A 20,311-nucleotide genomic window follows, 5' to 3' on the forward strand; every position below is an offset into this window, starting at 1 on the left:
TGTGATAAAAATAGTACCTGCTGTGAAGATCAAATACACTTTTCATCCTTGTCCATTCAGCCCAGTACCTGCCAGGTTGTTGGGTCACATGGGGTTGAATGTCTGTGAATCTAACCCAGTGATAGGCAACCTTTTGAGCTTGGTGTGTCAGACTTCGCCAAAAAACTGAGCATAACTCGGGTAGTGTGTCACTTTGAGGAAAAAACTAACTCCAAGACTCTAGTCTCAAATGTTTCATCCTCAGGAGCAGCAAATGTTTCATCCTCGGCATGCGGCCGTGTGTCATCAGAAATGGCTACGCGTGTCAGTGGTGACATGCATGTCATAGGTTCGCCATCACTGATCTAACCTGAAACTTCCTCCAGCTCAAGCCAAGAGAGCTCCCAGGTGATCTGACTAGGGAGAAAGAATAAATTGGGTTCAAATTCTAACTATGCTTCTTGCTGGCTGTGTGACCTTGCATAGGTCACTTAACCTCTCTGATCCTTGTTTTTCCCACCTCTGAGAAATGAAGATGGTCTCAGTTCCCACCTCAGAGGTTTAAAGAGATGACACATGAACTACATTTAGACCCCTTAATAGCATTCATCGTCTCCAATACTGGCATCTTACTGGCCAGTTCCCTCACACAAATGAAGGAGAGTGCCCAGCAGAGGTTTTGCTGGGAGCCATGTCCTCTCCCTCTTGCCAGCCACACTCATTCCCATGCAGCAGCTGCCATCACCCATGGGCTGTGACAGAAGAGAGAAGTCTGTCTGTCTGTCTGTCACAGGCCCTGTGCACACTGGCCCAGAGCTGGGGTGGGTGGGACTGGAAGGGAGCTATTGATCCTTGTGAAGGGTTGACAGAGAGGAAACAGGACTCCTGAGTTTGCAGCTCACTCTTCCATCTTCCTTATTGGGACATACCTGGATGGGTGCTCGCACTGTCAACCTGTTCAGAGGGAAATGGCTCACAGAGGCAGCAAATCCCCCAGTCACAGACTCCTTTTGCCCTCAGCAACACTGGTTTCCTGGACATTTCGGCATCTCTCTCCATCAGTCCTTATAATACACTGAGTGGCCAGATTATTAAGATCTCTGAACGCATAATAATCTGGCCACTCAGTGTGTGTGTATATATATCTTACCTAATAATAGACAAACATGTAAGTTGACTGTACCTCTGCTACGCCCACAGCCAATCAGAGTGAGTATGCAAATTAGAAGGCCAAAGATGGTGGCCGCCCAGCTGCTCCAGGTGCAGAGTGGCCAGGCGGGCCAGGATGCCTGCTATGAGAGGGAGGGCGGCGGGCGAAGGGTTATACCAGAGCAGAGTGCCGCAGCGAAGACAAGACTGCAGACTCCGGAGTCTGTAGCGAAGACGAAGACAGCAGTCTGCAGCGAAGATGGCATACTCTGGCTGGCCAGAGTGTGCAGTAAAGACAAGATGGCACACTCTGGCCAGAGTCTGTAGCGAAGATGAAGATGGCAGTCTCTGGCCGGAGTGAAGGCCTGGGTCCCGGGTGCTGGAGGAAAACTGGTGCTGGAAGCCAAGGGAAGGAAGGCCTATTGCACGAATCTCTTCGTGTGTGTGTGTGTGTGTGTGTGTGTGTGTGTCTGTGTGTGTGTGTGTGTATGTATTAGAGGCCCGGTGCATGAATTCGTGCATGGGTGGGGTCCAGCCAGCCTGGCCAGGGAGAGGGGACATGGGCGGTTGGCCGGCCTGCCTGCTGGTCGAACTCCTGGTTGAGGGGACAATTTGCATATGCATTCAGAGATCATAATAATTTGGCCACTCAGTGTATACCAGTGAAGCAGCCGAGCATATTCAAGCCTATTTGGGAGCTGGTGAAACCAGGGAAGGGAATGCTTTCTGGTGGAACTGGGACCTTCGCCTCTCCAAGGTCTGCTCTATGTGTTGATTCTGTTCAAGGATGAGACAGCCATCTGTAGGTTTGCAGCTGTGATGGGGCTGATCTCCAGTGGGACCTCTGTCCTTCAGGATGCTCTAGGCCAGTGATGGTGAACCTATGACACACGTGTCAGCACTGACACGAGTAGCCATTTCTGATGACACGCGGCTGCATGCCGAGGATGAAACATTTGCTGTTCCTGAGGATGAAACATTTGCGACTAGAGTCTTGGAGTTAGTTTTTTCCTCAAAGTGACACACTACCCGAGTTATGCTCAGTTTTTTGGCAAAGTTCGACACACCAAGCTCAAAAGTTGCCCATCACTGCTCTAGGAAGAGCATCCTGGTGACTGTTAGACAGGTGGACCAGACTTAGCATTGTTTTCAGCACCTGTTCTGGGAGGCAGCTGGCCACCAGGAGTGGGATTCAGGGAGCAGAGTTCTGGTAACTCCCAGCATGCTTAACTGGATAGAAGCTAGTCAGCCTTTGGGCTGAGTCTGGGACTTCCTGCCAGAGCTCCATCTGCTCTTCAGAGTCCCTCCAGTTGTCTTGCCAACTCACCATCCCCTTCCTCCAATGGACTCAGCAACTGCAGGCTGCTTCAGCATTGCTGGGGAGCTTGCACCAGACGGCCCCGACTGCCTACCTGCTTTTCAGGTCAGTCCAGGCAAGATTCCCCTGCCATGACCCAACAGGAGGCCTGCATGAGCCAGTCCCTACAGTGGCTAAAATAGAGATGACGGAGCATGGAACACCTAGTCAAAAGAGTGACCTGTATTGCAAATTCAGCCTCCTCCCAGCATGCATAGGGTGGGAAATGGAATGGGGAAGGGGGAGAGGGTATTACTTGGACCAGGCCCTTGTGTCCTTTTATTAAGACACTAGAGGCCCAGTGCATGATTGAATCATGCACGTGTAGGGTCCCCTATAGGCTTTCGCTTTCGATCGTGGAGGAGCTGGGTGCCTGTCTGCTGGTGCACCAGGCCTTTCAGAAGCCTCCGGCTCGGTGGAGGCTTCTGAAAGGCCTGGTGCTGGAGCAGACAGGCACCCAGCTCCCCCGCTTTTGATGGTCTGCAGCGGGACGTGAGCTCGCTGCCCCAGAGGCCCCTTCTGTTCCGCAGCACAGCCATGGCGCAGATGCTGAGCTTGCGCTGCCACTGGCGACGCGAGCTCAGCGTCCTGCTGGCCCAATCGGCTACCCCAGCCACCCCGAGTTCCGCCCCCTGCGCCTCCCTCTGGCCCAATCGTGGGCGTAGCAGAGTGATGGTAATTTACATATTACCATTTTATTAGGTATGATTCCACTTTTTTAATTGACATTTTAAAAATATATATATTTTATTGGTTTTTTACAAAGAGGAAGGGAGAGGGATAGAGAGTTAGAAACATCGATGAGAGAGAAACATTGATCAGCTGCCTCCTGCACACCCCCTACTGGGGATGTGCCCACAACCAAGGTACATGCCCTTGACTGGAATTGAACCTGGGACCCTTCAATCCGCTCTATCCACTGAGCAAAACCAGTTAGGGCTTTATTGACATTTTTTAGATAATTGTAAACTCATTCATTTTAATTTTGCATGGGTATTATATAGAAACTTCTTCTCTCCCATACCTTTGTCCAATTTCTCACAATGCTCCCCTGACCAAGGAGGTCACTCCAGTGCATTTTGAGGTGGCCAAGGGCTTGTTCACCTAACAATGAAAATTTGCTTAACCTTGACCTTAGGTGGTTGATCGTGCAACTCAGTGGCACATCTGTTGCTCCCTTTGAGGGAGATGGGGCGGGGGGGGGGGGTGTTTCCTAAATTGGCTGACCCTGAGCGAAGTTTCTGGCAGTGGGATCTGTGGGCAGTGGAGAATCGTGTCCCTCTGTGGAAGCCATTTTGTCTTCTGGTTCCTGGGATATGGTTGGGAGGGTAGGCATGGGTTGGGGAGGCAGGGCATCCCGCAGGGCCGGACTGAGGGCACCAGGGCTGCCAGTGGGTGAGTCATTTTAGGGAAAACCAAACAGGGCCCTTCTTTGCGTGAGTGAGCTCTGGGCCGCCCTCTGTCTCCCCTTGTGAGAAACCAGGCCTCGCTCTCTAACACGGGGGAGAGGGGTGAGCAAGTGCAGGAGGGTGCATCGGGGTGGGGGCATTTGCAGAGCTTCCCAGACTCTCTTACTCAGCCCTGACTCGGGGGCTCATTTCTCACAGGCAACCTGCAGGGAAGGCCCCGTCTCCCAGTGGGACCCTCCCTGCTCTGTGTGCCTGTCCAGACTAGGCAGAGACCACCTTTCCTCAGCGCTTCCTCTTCTCTTATCCGTGCATGGAAGGCTGGGACTGTCTTGGGTGGCAAACAGGCATCCTGTATGATGGTGTCCCTGGGGACTGAGCAGAGGCTAGCAAGGCCCAGTGATGCCAGTATCTTCTCCTAGGAGCTCTGGCTGGGACATTGCCCCGAGAAGCAGCATGGAACCGGCTAAGAAAGAAGGCTACTGCCCAGGAAGTAGCCCTAAGAAATGCAATACTGCTGAGGCCCCAAAGTATACTGTGAGGAAGTCGCCTGTCAGCCTAGAGCAGAACCTGAGAAAGACAGATTCTGGGTCGGAGAAGCCTCCAAGCCCTGAGGTCCAGTCCCCAGGTACACCCTGGCCTGTAGTCCCGCCCACACTCCCAGATTTGGAGCAGCTCCAGAAATTGCCCCTGACGAGCTCTGGTAAGCAGTACCCACTGATGAAACAGCGTGGATTCTACTCTGACGTCCTCAGCCCTGGATCCTTGGATGAACTTGGGGTGAGTGTGGCAGCCATCTCCTACCAAGCCTGAGCCCTCCTTATGAGTTCCATTTGCTCATCCTTCTTTCCTTCCTTCCATCTATCCATCCAACCATCCACCCACCCATCAGTTCATTTGTTCACTTATCCATCCACCTATCGACCCATCCATCTATTAATTTGTCCATTCATCCACCCACCCACTCATCCACCCTTCCTTCCGTCCTCCTGACTATCCATCTGTCCACCTATATATACTCATTCAACAATTCATTACTGAGTACCTGCTGTGTGACAGGCCCTGGACTGAGCACTGGATACAGTACAGATGAGAGATAATGTCTCTATTGTCATGGGGCAATGGCTTTGGTGGGGAAGTTACGACTCCCCAGCTCTGGTTTGGGAGGGGTCCTTGGATGAGGTTGCATACTGCTGAGATCTAAGAGATAAGATGATGTCTGGTGGAGTGTGTGTGTGTGTGTGTGGGGGGGGGGTGCAGTTCCCAGGCAGAAGGTACAGGAGGTACAAAGGCTTAGGGTCCCTGACAGAGCTCATGGATCATGTGGAGGAAAGTACACTGTGAGAGAAGACATAGAGGCTTGGGGCAGGGAGAGGACAGAGAGGGGGTTCACTGAGCCATTCAGGCACCAGTGTTAGGAAGGTTTTAGGCAGGGGAGGGGCCAAGAGAGATAGGACAAGGACCCACTGATACCCAGTCTGCCTGGAGATGGGAGGTCCACACAGAGACCCTGCTGGCCTTGCAGCACCTCTGCCTTGCGGCTCAGTTCCAGGACCTACACCAGGAGTGCTCTCGGAGGGAGGAGTGCCAGACCAGAAGGGGTAGGGCCCACTGCAGCCGCGAATGGGGAATTGTACAAACTCTCAGGTTCTGCCCTACCCCCATTCCCCTGTGGTGCTCCCCAGTGGACTCCTGGAAGACACCTGGCCTTGGGGTCCCTCCCAAGTCCTACCTGTCCCCGGGATGTTTATGCCCCCTTGGGGTTCTGCGGTTTGCTTCTAGGAAGTATGCTGTGGCCCTCGCATGAACCAGAACCTCTTACGGCAGGCCGACCTTGACAAGTTCACCCCAAAAGGTCAGTGCCATGGAGGGCTGGGTGGGCGGGTAAGGTTAGAAGCAGGGCCTCTAGCTTTAGGGAGACCCTGGCTGAAGGTCTCCTCGAATGTAAAATGGGGATAACAAGGGACAAGGTGCTTTGCAAGGGCCCTGCTCACTGAACTGAGTGCTGAGTGAGCCCCAGCTGCTTTATCACACTCTCTCAGAGCTGTGACAAGGGTACCGGGTGAAGGGCATGGGGTGCTGAGGGCCCGGCTCCCGTTCCCTCCTCCCAGCTGGGGATGGTAGGGCATTTACATGTGCCTTTTCTGCCTCCCCTGGGACGGGGCTTGGAGAAGGCCAGGACCGTGTCTGAGCTGTTCCCCGCTAGGGCCTCAGCACCTCGAACAGAGCCTGGCACAGGACGGTGCGCAGGCGCTGTTTGCTGAAAGAGGACATAGGACTCTGTCCTGTGTCTGTGATGAGTCTGGTAAGGACCAGGACGGGTCTGCAGGAAGTGGGCAGTCCCAGTGGTGGAGGGAAGAAAAGGGTGGTTCCAGGAGAGGCAGCGAGCAGGTTGGGGCCCTGAGTGGCGGTGAGGAGTTAGGTGGGGCCCTCCCACTTGCTGGCAGACAGGACAGCCCTTCATCAGGCACAGATGCCCCATGGTCCTAGCTGTCTGCCCCTGCTCTCCAAGCCCAGCAGAGGCCTGGCTCTTCGTTGGCACCACCCAGATTAATCCTGCCAGGACCACGGGCCTCATGGCGCCTGTGAACCCCCAAAGTGGCAGAGGGAACATCACATGTGTGTGCATTCTGTGACCTGAGGATCCAGCCTGTTGTGTTCAGCAGTCTCACAAGTACATGTGGCCCAGAAAACGGTTACAAACCACAGATGTGAGAGCTGTGAGGGTGCTGGGAATGGTGCTGCCACCATCCACGGTGGGGAAGGCGGGGTGGTCAGCAGCTCTGCTGAAAGGCCACAGGGTGGTGGCAGTCAGGGTTCTGGGCAGCTGGCAGCAGAAGTCCACTGTGCTGCCAGCAGGCTCGTCGAGGCAGCAGGGGCCAGAGGCCAGGCTTTGCTTCCTAGCCCTGGCTCCGTCTTGGCCCTGAGACTCAGGGCAGGCCCAGGAGCCCATGTTCTGGCGGTGGAATGGTGTCATGGACCCACAGGCTCAAGAGCAGGTGACCAGGGGTCTGAAAACTGCCTTCTTGGCCAGACCTTGTGCTGCGAGGTTCCCCGAGCACTTGGCAGTTCTGGTGAAAGAATGGGCTCAGCTGAGCCTCTGGAGGCTTCTGTGGGGCCCCAGAGAGAGGGTGAGGCCCAAGGAGAGTCAGAGGCCCCCAGGAGATGGAGGGGGACCATCACTGAGCTGTCCTGAGCCCCTCCAGCCCCTGAGTCTCTGAAGCATCTTCCCACACCTCATTTCCCAACTCCATGGTCTGTTTTCCTGGAACTTTCCACTTAGCAGCCCAAACCCTGAGGAACACCTCAGTGCCAGGCAAGCTGGAATGGTCACCCTACCAATAAGTCTCTGTCTACCAGCTCCCCCAGACATGGCACGAACGCCTCTGTCTGGCTGGGTGTCTAAGGAGAGGTGTCCATTTTGTGACTTGAAGGTGCCCAGGGCCCAGGTGGCGGTGCCTCTGCTCTATGGCCACCGGGTTGCCCTGAGTTTAAAATGGTCCCAGGGAGTGGATGGATTTCAGACTGATATCCTTTGGGCGGGGGCAGGGGGGGAAGGGTTCTAGGGTAGGGATAGCAGGAACCCATCCCAAATGTGCAGGGAGCTATCACTTTGCCTTCCTGTCTAGTTGTAGTCCTCATCGGAGGTTTGGTGCAGCATCTGGCCTGAGCAAAGGCCACTGGTGCCGGGGTTGTGGGCGGTGTGGAAGGGAAAGATGGAGCATGCTGGGCAAGGAGGGCAGGACCAAGCAGACCTTCGGGAGGCTTCGTCCCTCAGGCTTGCACTCCTTTGGGTGCCTGGCACCATGTCTGGCTTCTCCCACTACTGCCCAGCCATAGGCTAACACACACACCATGTCCCAAAGTAGTGTGTATGCCTCATGCCTGCCTAGTGCTTTGTCTTGGGGGTGGGGTGGGGGGTTGAGCCCCAGCCTGAGTCTCTGCAGCTCCTGCCCCCACCCCTCCACCTGCAGTCAGAACCTTTGAGCTTCCTGAGGACTTGGAGGAGCGCCTGAAGCAGGAGCGCATCGGCGCCACCACGGAGGTGCTCACCCAGGCCGACTTCCCGCTGCAGGCCTATGAGCCCAAGGTGCAGGTGCCCTTCCTGGTGCTGCCAGGCCAGTGCCCCCGCAAGATTGAGATTGAGAGGTATGGCTGGTGGGCTGTGGGAGGGCCTGTCCTCTAGGAGGCTGTGTCCCCACAACTTGGGGTGAGGGACAGCGGGCAATTCAGTGACCCTTCCCACAGAGGTCACTAAAATGAGTCTGGGTGCAAGTTTTCACATCAAAGCCTCTAGGCCTTTGGTCTTTTAATGGGAACAAAGTGCTTTCCTTGCTGTGGAATCGGGAAGGGTGACATTTGGGTCAACGTGGTAGAACTGCAGGCAGGACAGAAGGGCAGTTGGAGTCCAGTACACCAGCTCCAGTCCTTGCACTGCTTCCTGATGAGTCTCAGAGGGCTCTGGAGGGGTCCCTGGGCCACATCCCTGCCACCTCGATCCTATGGGCTTTTGCTGACATTCATTTTGTTCACACAAGCCATCATGAGATTTCCCTTGTCTTCCTCCGCCAGGCGGAAGCGACTGTACCTGAGCCTGGACATTGCGAAATTGCTGGCCAAAGAGGGCATCGACTCCAACAAGCTCATGCCCAGGCACCCAGACCCCTACCACCCCCAGACCATCGAGCAGGGCAACGACCCGCTCTTCCCCATTTATCTCCCACTGAAGGTGAGCCCAACTTCCACGGAGGGCTGGTGGTCAGGGGGTTGGGGTGCAGGACCTTAGTTGAGGGCTCAAACCAGAAAGGGGACCCCATGGCAATCACAAGTACTTGTCAAACATGGCAACTGCATCATTGGAGTCCCCTAGGGGTCTCAAGCATCCCAGGCTGGGACAGAGGGGCCCGAGGACTCATGGGATGCTGATTCTCCACTTCTTCCCTGGGAGCCTAGGCAGCCTGTAGGCCTGATCCTGCCGACCCCCGCCCCCCTGCCGCCCCCCACACGTACACAGACACCAAGAAGCAGCCCAGATGGACTGTGGAATATGTACAGGCCTCCCTCACACTGTTCTAGGCTCACTGAGATGAGGAGATGGAGTGGAGGACATCATTGCAGCCCCTTTGGGGTACCGATGGGGAAACTGAGCCCAGGGAGAAGAAAGAGGGAAGATAACCTGCCCTGGCTTTTACCTGCCTCTCCATCCTTCCTCTCCATGGCCCTGAGTGTCTCTTGGGGAGGCAGAGCTGAATCCAGTTGCACATCGCCCTTCTAGGGTGGCCTGACAACCCTGACAATCATTTCCAAATCTGGGTGGGGTGCCCAGGAAGATCCAAGGGCCACCTCTTGCCTCGGACCTGAGCTAGATGGTCCTGAGCAGTAGGAGGGAGAGCCCCTATCCCCCTGTGAGTCCCCAGGTACCCTTCTGCCTGAACCTCAGGATGGTTTAGTTTGACAAGGATCCAGGGTTCCATAGAAACAGAACTCATGGGCCCCTGTGAACAGCAGAGGAGGTGCTCAGCTTTCTGGTCCCCAGTCTGCAGCACCTACACCTGGAGGAGCCTACGTAGGTGCCCCAGCCTCTGCCTGCCCAGCCACTCAGGCCCCCGTGGGTTGAGCTGCCTTCTCCTGACAGCTGCTGCTTTCTTCCAGGTGTTTGACAATGAGGAGTTTGACTGCCGGACTCCCAGCGAGTGGATCAACATGGGTTTGGAGCCAGGCTCTCAGGTCAGGAGACCAGTCCCAGGAAAAGCCCTCCTGCCCACCAATGACGTCCTGGGGCACGGTGAGCAGGGCCAGCCTGGGAGGGGGCAGGACCCTGGATGGTACCATCCTGGCCCAGCAGTAGCCCTGCCATGGGTCCCTGGGCTGCCCTGGGACCTGGAAGCCCTGGGAGGTGAGGGCCCCACCTCTGTAGACCTCCCAGCTGGCATACAGGCCAACGGGATGGCTACACAAAGGCCAGAAAGGCAGGGACCAGATGACATCAGTGGAGGGCTGGGGAAGGGACTGCTGGATGGTGTCTAGAGTTAAAAACAAAACAACTTTGACTTAATGGTAATAAAAAATATATATTTGTTAGAGATGTACAAATGTGAATAGGGGCACAGTTTGAGCCCTTTCATCCCACCACCCAGAACTCACCATTGCTCCAGCTCAAATTGTGGCCTCTTAGCCTTCACCTCAACATGAATAATACACACACTGTCACACACACTCACACGCTTGCAAACTCTCAGAGACACAATCACACACGTTCACAAGCACGCTATGCCATGCACCGTTCCACACACAAACATGCAGTTGCACTCATGCACATTTTTACCACACACACACACACTTGCAACCACTATCTCACCCCCCCGCCCACATACCCACACCGATGCCCAGGTCTGCTTGGCCTTGTCTATGTTGGCATGTCCTTGGGAGCTGGGTCTGCCTGGGGGCCGGGAGGCTCTCTCCAGTTGGCTGCTGTTGGTAACAGTGCCAGGGTGAGCTTCCTCGGCCACCACCCCGGCCTGTGTGGCTGGCTCTGTGCAGGCGTCTTGGAAGGTCTAGGTCATGTGGTTGGAGTTTGGAGGTGGCCATGCCCGTGTGCGAGGCTGAGGGTCACTCTGCTTCCTGCCAGTGGCTGGACCAGCCACCATGGAGCAAGGAGGGGGCCAGGTGCAGGTAGGAGTGCGAGAGCCATGATGGTTTTTAGGCTGCTCAGCGTCCAGGGGGCCCTCAGTGAGTCCATTGAGCACGCTATTAACTTTATGTTTCAATTTAAAATCAGGTTAATGCTGGAATCAATTTCTCTGAACTAGACAAGAAGGCTAGAATGTTCCCTTTATTTTTTACTTAATTACAAAAATAATTTAACTCAATTGTTCCCAGATTGCCAATCCCTGGTGATAAACCAGAAGGTTTGGGGCTGCATTAACCTTAAATGCACCAAGTAGCAGCCTCCCGGAATGCTTCTGCTCCTACCCCTCGTGGGCCCTGGCCTTGAAGCTGGAGGAGGGCTGGCCGGGAGCGTCTCTGCTTGAGCGCTCGCTTTCGGTGGGGGCTTCTGGTGATGTCTTTTCCTCTGAGTTGAGCCAAGACAAGGTCAGCATTTTCAAAAAGGAAACTTACGAAGAAAGGAAGAGAAAACAAAAATAGAGCCAAAGCCCGGCTCGTGTGGCTCAGTGGTTGATTGTCGACCCATGAATCAGGAGACCCCAGTGTGATTCCTGGTCAGGGCATATGCCAGGGTTTCGGGCTCAATCCCTGAGGGTGTGCAGGAGGCAGCCAATCAGTATTTCTTCCTCATCAGTGTTTCTATCTTTCTCTTCCTCTCTCTCTAAAGTCAATAAAAACATATTTAAAAAGCACAAACAGAACCACAGCCGGTGAGATATTCCACAGCAACCTCCTGTACTCATCTAGCCAGCATCAGCCCCCAGGGAGTGCTTCCTGGGAACGCCAGCCCTTCCTTCCTCAGTCCACTCTGTTGCCCACATTTGTTTTAAGCCACTATGTATTGAGGCCTTCTCTGCCTGGCACCGTGCCATGTTTGTCTTAACTTCTGTACAAGGTTATTGAGCACCTACTATACGTACCAGATTCCATTCTAGGTGTAGAGATGCAGCTGTAATCAAGGTGGGACAATGGTCACTCCCGCCCTTGGGGCGCGGATGCTAGTGTGAGGAGGCTGACCGGCACCAGGAGAGGTGCTGCACTGTATGACCTAAGCGCTCAGAGAGTGCCTGGGGCAAAGGCGCTATTTTAGGCAGAGAGGCTTCTCCCAGGGAGAAACCACTTGAGCAGGGAGCAAACCAGCAATAAGGTAACTTGAGTGAAGACTGTTGGCAGAGGGCACAGCCAATGCCAAGGCAGGAGCAAGCTCCAAAGTCTCAGGAAGAGTCAGACATCCAGGAGAGAAATGTGTGGGGTGCAGTGGCAGGAGGTGAGCCGGAGAAGCAGGCTTTCAGCCTGGGGAGTGGAGGGAGGCCCATCCAGACCCAACAGGCCCCGAGGCCCCCTTGAGGACATCACAGGGCAGCAGGCTTCTACTCTGCCTTAGGCTGTCCTGATCTGAGGGGCTCGGGCTCAGCTGCCACAGGCAGCCTGTGGGGAGGGTGCGGGTCACTTGCCCTTCCTCAGCCTATGGGAAGGGCATAAGTCACCCTGGACTTGTCTGTTTAAAGGAGTCTAGCTCAGACATGATGACCTTTACAACCAGACCCTCTATGGGTCTGTTGCTGGGGCTTTCCTGTCTCTCTCTCTGCCCCTTTGGGGACATGCCGAGCACAAGGGCTGAGAGGCTCCATCTGGCTCCTCCTGCTGTCCGGGTTCTCCAGAGTCCAGCTCAGCTGGGAGGAAGCAAGGCCCCCGCTCTGCTGGGGCCAGAGGGGGTCTTCCTGGTGTGAGTGAGGCCAGACTAGTGACCTCTGAACTTGTTTCCAGCCCCTGCTGCTCACACTCAGAGGCCCCTGCTCACCCCGTGCAGGGAACACTGGTGGGTTCCCATCCTATTTCAGAGGACCCCAAAAGTCGGGAGCTGAAGTATGAATGGTGCAGTGTTGGTGTCCTGGACTACGACAAGGAGAAGAAGCTGTACCTGGTGCACAAGACAGATGAGAATGGCTTGGTGCGAGATGAGATGGGGCAGCCCATCCTGAACGGAGGGGTCACTGCTGAAGGTACAAGCTCCCTGACCCTGATCCAGGCGGACCCCCACCTCAGGTTGTGCCTGGCCCGTGACTGAAGCCAACCCCCACCTAGGGCACAGCCAGCTCAGGTTGGAATTCTCCCTTGCTCCATTTGTCCTGTGGCTGTCTGTCCCTGACCAGTGAGATCAGAGGGCCCATCACTCGGAGACCCCAGGAAGGGCAAATGGCCATTATTTGGTATGTGCCTCCTTCAGCATGATGCTGAGAAGGAGCCCGAGGCCCTCAATTGGTGATGTCTGTCCTCGTGTGGCATCAAGGAATGGGCACGTAAACAGCCACCCCTGTATAGTCCCTTGTTTGTGCAAAGCTCTTTACAGTTTGCAAAGCACTTTCACATCCATCCAAGACAACCCGAGAGGTGGGCAGGGCAGGGAGTGTCATCAGACCCATTTCACAGATGTGATGGGGGTCAGAAAAGGGAACCACCTGCTTGGGGCTACCATGCAGCAGCCACAGAGCCAGGCTGCAACCTGGTGTCCAGCCCAGAGATCTGACGGAGTATTCTCTCCCCCCACTCCCCCGGTCTCAGGAAGGCCACCCCTCATGAACTGCCAATACTGGGTGCCACGGATCCAGCTTCTCTTCTGTGCTGAGGACCCACGTGTGTTTACGCAGCGGGTGGTCCAGGCCAACGCCCTACGCAAGAACACGGAGGCGCTGCTGCTGTACAACCTCTATGTGGACTGCATGCCCTCCGAGGGCCACCAGCTCCTCAATGAGCAGAGCATGAGCAAGATCAAGCAGTGGGCCATGAGCACGCCCCGGATGCGCAAAGGGCCCACGTGAGTCCCTGCCAGACCTTTCCCCAAGCCCAAACATTGCCACCTCCAGGAAGCCCTCCCGTGGGGACCTAGTGCTGCCCAGGGGTAGTGCTCCCTTCATTCTTATCTGTTTAGGGCTATCTCTCCCACTGCACTATGGACTTATATATATGTATATATACATATATACACATTTATATATATTTATATTTATATTTATATTTATATTTATATTTATATTTATATTTATAATTTCAGAGAGGAAGGGAGAGAGAGATGAGAGATAGAAACATCAATGATGAGAGAGAATCATTGATTGGCTGCCGTCTGCACACTCCCTACTGGGGACCGAGCCCGCAACCTGAGCATGTGCCCTTAACCATAATTGAACCCGGGACCCTTCAGTCCACAGGCCGACACTATACAGTCATCCAAACCAGCTAGGGCACTATGGACTTCTTGGACCCAAATAATTTCTTGTTCATTTCCAGATCTCTTATTATCAATACGGACTCATGGGTTCCTATTTTATTCAAAGGGTTATAATCTATTACTACCATTTTTTTTATTTTGATGCTCAAATTGTCCCAGATTTGGCCAGTGGGAGCCTCCTCAAGGTGATTCCAGTGTCCTTCTGATATGTTCCTATTGTTTTTTTTAGCATGTTTTTACTTTATGGCACAGCGAGAAGTTCTGGACTCATCTTGTACTTTCCCAGACCTAGCCCTGAAATCAGCTATTTCTCTAAGGAGCCCTGGTTCCTTTTAGTGGGCAATGGTATTTAAAAGCCAAGATCTGGGCATTAGATGTGCTCATTGCTACTGGGAAATCATTTCTTTTTATTTTTTATTTCTTTTTATTGATTTCAGAGAGGAAGGGAGAAGGAGAGATAGAAACATCAATCATGAGAGAGAATCATTGATCAGCTGCCTCCTGCATGCCCCCCACTGGTGATCGAGCCCGTAACCCAGGCATGTGCTCTTGACCAGAATTGAACACGGGACCCTTCAGTCCGCAGGCCAATGCTCTATCCACTGAGCCAAATCAGCTAGGTCTATAATATTTCTATTATATAAAACTTGCTGATGTTTTCTTTGTGACCTAATATATAATCAGTTTTTGTGAATATTCCATTTATACTTGGGAAGGGGCATAGTTCTAGTATTAGGGTATAAAATTATATCAATTATTAGGGTGTATTATACTTTAATAATATATATTATATATAATATATATTTTATAAAAATATATAATATATATTTTATGCATTATAAAATTATTCCATAAAATCTACTTTATTGATTACTATGTTATTTATGTCTTCTTTTCTTTTTTAAATATATTTTATTGATTTTTTTACAGAGAGGAAGGGAGAGGGACAGAGAGCTAGAAACATCGATCAGCTGCCTCCTGCACACCTCTCACTGGGGATGTGCCCACAACCAATCAAGGGACCGGATTCGAACCTGGGACCTTTCAGTCCGCAGGCTGATGCTCTATCCACTGAGCCAAACCGGTTTCGGCATATTTATGTCTTCTATATCTTCACTTGCTTTTGTCCACTGAGAGAAAATGTTATATCATCATTATGAATTGCAGCTTTTAGCATTAAAAAGTGTCCTTTATCAGGTCTAATGCTTTTTATTTTTATTTTTTTAATTTTTTAATTAATTAATTAATTAATTAATTAATTATTTTTATGGATTTTTAATGACAGAAACAAAAAATATCTAAAACCACAGCTTCTGGAAGAACCATTTGTTCTTGCCGGTCTTGTACCTCTCTTCAAACTTGACTTTGGCCTCCCGTCGGGCCTTGCGTTTTAGAGCAGGGTCTCTGAAAACGTCCTTGTTGACAACAGTTTTGTCCAAGGGGATGTCCACAGAGTACCTTGTGGGCATGAGGTGATTGTCGTTATAAACTTTCACAAAAGACTTGATCTTTGACCTCTTGGCAATTTTCTTCTTGCCCATGGCAGCTGTCACTCTTCGGGGATAGCGGTCAATTCCAGCCACCAGAGCATGGCTGTAGGGGCGGTCCGAGGTGCCATCATCAATGTTCTTTACGATGATGGCTTTGCGTTGGGAGTAGCGTCCAGCCAGGACCAGCACCACCTTCCTGGGTTTCATAAACTTGCCCATTTCGAATGCAGCCACTTGGGCCTAGAGCAGAAAAAAAGCTCTAATGCTTTTTAACTTGAATTTTACTTTGTTTGATATCAGAATTATAATCTGGCTTTTTTTGTTGTTTCCATCTTCCTGATGCATCTTTGTCCATCCTTCTATTTTTAGCCTTTCTGTTTTAGAGAGGTCTTGTTATCAACATATTGGGTCTTTGTGAGTCAAATTAAAAATCTTTTTCTTGTAATAAGTGATAGAGCTGATATGTTTAATCTCAATTATGTCATATTATTTAATACTAGAGGCCCAGTGCACGAAATTTGTGCACCGGAGGGTGTGTCCCTCAGCCCAGCCTGCACCCTCTCCAATCTGGAACCCCTCGAGGGATGTCCGACTGCCCGTTTAGGCCCGATCCCAGTAGGATCGGGCCTAAACGGGCAGTCGAACATCCCTCTCACAATCCAGGACCTCTGGCTCCCAATTGCTCGCCTGTCTGCCTTCCTGATTGCCCCTAACCACTCCTGCCTGCCAGCCTGATCACCCCCTAAGCACTCCCCTGCCAGCTTGATTGATGCCTAACTGCTTCCCTGCCAGCCTGATTGCCCCTAACTGCCCTCCTCTGCAGGCCTGGTCACCCCTAACTGCCTTCCCCTGCAGACCTGGTCACCCCTAACTGCCCTCCCCTGCAGGCTTGATCACCCCCAACTGCCCTCCCTTGCAGGCCTGGTTCCTCCCAACTGCCCTTCCCTGCTGACCATCTTGTGGCGGCCATCTTGTGTCTACATGGGTGCAGCCATCTTGTGTGTTGGAGTGATGGTCAATTTTCATATTACTCTTTTATTAGATAGGATTATAGTTATTACTAGAGGCCCGATGCACGAAATTCGTGCAAGAGTAGGCCTTCCTTCCCCCGGTTGCCGGCACCAGCTTCCCTCTGGCACCCAGGACCCGGGCTTCGCTAGCAGCCCTGGCTTCGTCCAGAAGGTCATCCGGAAGGATGTCCAGAAGGAAGTCTGGTCTAATTAGCATATTACGCTTTTATTATTATAGATGCTGTGTTTCTCTACATGATGTATTTTCTTTGTTCTTGTACTTTTAAAATTCATTTTGGTATTTAAGAAGGTTTGTACCTTCATTTTAGTGGATTCTTTTGTACTTCTCCTCTTTATAATGCCTGTAAACTCCTCCTTTCCTACTTAACCTTTTAATATCCAGTTTGTCAGTTTTTAATGGTATTTCTAACTCTCTTCTATTTTCTATGCAACAATCCTCAATCTCATTCTGCTTTCTCCTTCCATTTTTAGTTGCTCTTTTCTACTGAATATTTTAACATGGTATTTTTTCACTCTCATCTGTATCTTTGTGTTAGCCTTAAGTCTACAATTAAATATATTAAGCATATTAGTCTTCTTTCCTGACGTTTCCCCTATCATTTCATAGGGGAGGAAGAAAGTCCTTTTTCCTTACACCTTTCTAGGTTTTCTGCTGGGGCTCTGTAATAAAGGACAGACTAACAGGAGGAAAGCATACAAATGTATTTAATATGTTTTAGTTGACATGGGACCCTCCATAAGGAAATGAAGACTTGAAGAGGTTAAGCCCAAGTGTTTTTATGCTAGTCTTAGTGAGGAGTGGGAAAATGTGATAGGACAGAAGGATATGAGCTAGGGCAGTGGTCGGCAAACTCATTAGTCAACAGAGCCAAATATCAATAGTACAACGATTGAAATTTCTTTGGAGAGCCAAATTTTTTAAACTTAAACTTCTTCTAACGCCACTTCTTCAAAAATAGACTTGCCCAGACCATGGTATTTTGTGGAAGAGCCACACTCAAGGGACCAAAGAGCCGCATGTGGCTCGCGAGCCGCAGTTTGCCGACCACTGAGCTAGGGTAGTAAACTGGGAAAACTTAGCAAGGCCTGTTCCTTCAGTTCCTCTTGGCAGTGCGCCACCTGAGAGCTAAGGTTGTCCTTTCCTCCAAGGTGTAGGAGAGCGCCTCTCATGAGAGGGTCTAATGACCTGCCTCAGGACAAGGGCAGAGGGTTCTTCCTGCTCCTGCTCTTTCTCAAATTCCTTCAGCTTAAAACATTCAGTATGCGAAGGTCCATATTTTGGGACACACACCCCCGTGCATGAATTTTGTGCACCGGGCCTCTAGTATTCTTATAAAGGCTCAAGGGTATAGCATTCTAGAGTTCTTGCATGTTTAAAACTTGAAGGACAACCTGACTGAATATAAAATCATTGGTTCACACTTTTATTCCAAGAGGGTTTTTGTTTTGTTTGTTTTTTATTTTCATTGGGAGATATTTCTTTCCATTTATTGATTTTTAGAGAGAGTGGAAGGGAAGGGGGAGACATAGAGAGAGAAACATCTATGTGAGAGAGACACATCAGTTACCTGCATGCACCCTGACCAAAACCGAACCCGGGACCCTTCAGTCCGTGGCTGATGCTCTATCCACTGAGCAAAACTGGCTAGGGTTTGTTTTGTTTTAATGCTTGCCTTGCTTTGTATGTTGCTTTTGAAAAGCCTGATACCAGTCCAATGCCCCGGATGGTATCAGGCTTTTCAAAAGCAACATGTGTCTCTCTCACATAGATGTTTCTCTCTCTGTGTCTCCCCCCTTCCCTTCCACTCTCTCTAAAAATCAGTAAATAATGGAAAGAAATATCTTCCAATGAGGATCAAAAACAAACAAACAAAAAAAACCCTCTTGGAATAAAAGTGTGAACCAAGAATTTTATATTCCGTCAGGTTGTCCTTCAAGTTTTAAACATGCAAGGCATGTTTATAGATGTTCTTTGGTTGATCTCTTACCCTCCCCCCCCAAACCTCCCTTGCCTTCCCTCTGAGGTTGGGCAGTCTGTTCGGTGCCTCTAGTCTTTGGATCATTCATTTCTTTATGTGTGTACTCAACACCTGTGTACTGGGAACCCTTTGATACAAGGCCCTGTTCAAGGCTCTGCAGAAATGACCATAAGCTGGACATATCCCATGTCCACTTATAGACATGTAGAAGGATATGGTAGATTATTTTGAAGGATATGTTTAATTATTTTGCTTGGAGTCCTTGAGGATTTTTTTAATCTTTAAAGCCCAATCATTTTACTCAAGTATGCATCAGGGTTGATCATTCTGGGTCAGTTTTCCCAAGTACACAATGGGCCTTTTAAACACAGAAATTCAGATATTCTTTTATTTCTGGAAGTTCCTTTTGAATTACAGGTGTGTGTATTTTCCAGAGCAGGAAGCTTTTATACCTTTTAGACAAAGAATCAATAGATTTGTGAAGAATAGAGAGATAGAGGGGTTGGTTTAGGATGGGGGTGGGGAGTCCCTGGTGAAGAAGTAACTAGGAAGATAGGGGCTAGTTTGACAAGGTTTGTTGGTATGTATGGACTAATGGCCCAGCAACCCCAAATTCTCCAGCTGTCTACCCACTGCACACATCCTCCTTCTCCTGAATTATATATAGTTTTAAATATTAGCTTTGTTCTATTGTTTTGTTTTTCTTCATCAGAGATTCCATTATATCTATCTACCTTTCTACCTCTCTATCTTGCTGCTTCTTTGCTAATTTCTAATTTAACCATTTTCTGACCCCTTTTAGTTCTTTCTCTTTATCAGTTTTATTCTCTTCATTATATTCCTTCCTTTCTTCAATCTACTTTATTACATTTCTTATTGACTCTATGATTACATTTATTTATTTGGCTCTCTTCTTTCTTTGGCACCTTGTAATTTAGCCTTCCTTCCTGAGAAAGTTTTGTTTCTTCCATTTATTTTTTCAGTCAAATATCTTTTCTTCCCATTTTCCTATTTCTGTGTTGTGTTTTTGAATCTGATTTAAGGTGTTTTGTTCATGTGCCCAAATACTTGTTTGAAGATGTTTAGTTCAGTTTGAAGAGCTGTGTTAGTTTTCTCCTGTTTTGTCTGTGTGTGTGTTTTTGTTGTTGTTGTCTTGTTTTGTTTTTTGAAGAGTGCATGAGACTTTTCATCAGTTAAAGTCTTCTCTCTCTTTTTCTTATAGTAACTTCAAAAATGTACTTCACTTTCACCTACTCACTTCATGGATTTGGGATGTTTTACAAGATTCCTAGTTCAAGGTTGCCCTCTGCTGTTAGTGTAACAAACTAGCTTTCTGTTTTTAATGGATGGCTGTGTGTGTGTGTGTGTGTGTGTGTGTGTGTGTGTGTAAGAAGAATTGTGTGTCCTCCAAGGTTTTTTGTTCTCTCTTATCTTTTAGGACTCCAATTTTCACTTTTACATTTTTCCCAGTCACCTTCCAATCTCCAAATGACTCCTCTCTCCTGTCACCTTCCTCCTCATAAGTCATGCCCTTCCGAAAAGCTACGTTGAATGCATGCATGTCAGTTTCTTCCTTATGCTTTGCCAGGACTCTTGCTCAGTATATCTGCAGGTGGGATGGGCTTGCTCTTTCTGGCAGGACTTTAGATCAATCTTAGGGCTACCACTACTCCCTCTTTCACAGTTTTCCTCAGTCTTCCCTTGTTCTCCGGGAAGGCTTGCAGCAGGAATATGAGCAACAGCTCACTGGGAGTTGATGTTTATTTTTCTACTTCAAAATAATGTAAAGTTTGAGCATTCTCTCTATTCTAGTTATGCTAAAGGTGTTATTTGTTCTTGCTTTTCTTTTTTTCTATGTATGTATGTATGTATGTATGTGTTTTTGAGAGTGTGCTGGGAGAGTTGAATTGATGTAGCCACCATTACCTTGGTTGCCCAGAATCCCATTTCTTCAGTTTTAGGTTATTTAGAACATTTACATAATAAAGATGCTGGGCTCAGATTGGCTTAGACATCAGGGAAATATTC

At 50.2% G+C, this 20,311-nt stretch overlaps 2 protein-coding genes across 2 annotated transcripts in view; one reads left to right on the top strand and one right to left on the bottom strand.

The window, feature by feature from the left end:
- The window catches only part of LOC103295175 (60S ribosomal protein L27-like), a 170,742-nt gene extending 155,243 nt beyond the window's left edge, over positions 1–15,499 (bottom strand). The window contains exon 1 of the mRNA XM_054729792.1: positions 15,073–15,499. Within this exon, the coding sequence (XP_054585767.1) occupies positions 15,082–15,492 (411 nt within the window). The 5' untranslated portion in view covers positions 15,493–15,499 and the 3' untranslated portion in view covers positions 15,073–15,081. The remainder of the gene's footprint in view (positions 1–15,072) is intronic.
- Positions 1–20,311, top strand: part of DNAH1 (dynein axonemal heavy chain 1) — a 73,732-nt gene that overhangs the window by 1,418 nt on the left and 52,003 nt on the right. Inside the window, exons 2-8 of the mRNA XM_054729788.1 lie at positions 4,314–4,671; positions 5,674–5,746; positions 7,866–8,040; positions 8,464–8,620; positions 9,544–9,676; positions 12,399–12,560; positions 13,120–13,372. Of these exons, the coding sequence (XP_054585763.1) occupies positions 4,348–4,671; positions 5,674–5,746; positions 7,866–8,040; positions 8,464–8,620; positions 9,544–9,676; positions 12,399–12,560; positions 13,120–13,372 (1,277 nt within the window). The 5' untranslated portion in view covers positions 4,314–4,347. The remainder of the gene's footprint in view (positions 1–4,313; positions 4,672–5,673; positions 5,747–7,865; positions 8,041–8,463; positions 8,621–9,543; positions 9,677–12,398; positions 12,561–13,119; positions 13,373–20,311) is intronic.

Source organism: Eptesicus fuscus, chromosome 18 (assembly GCF_027574615.1).
Source record: "Eptesicus fuscus isolate TK198812 chromosome 18, DD_ASM_mEF_20220401, whole genome shotgun sequence".
Lineage (NCBI taxonomy): Eukaryota > Metazoa > Chordata > Mammalia > Chiroptera > Vespertilionidae > Eptesicus > Eptesicus fuscus.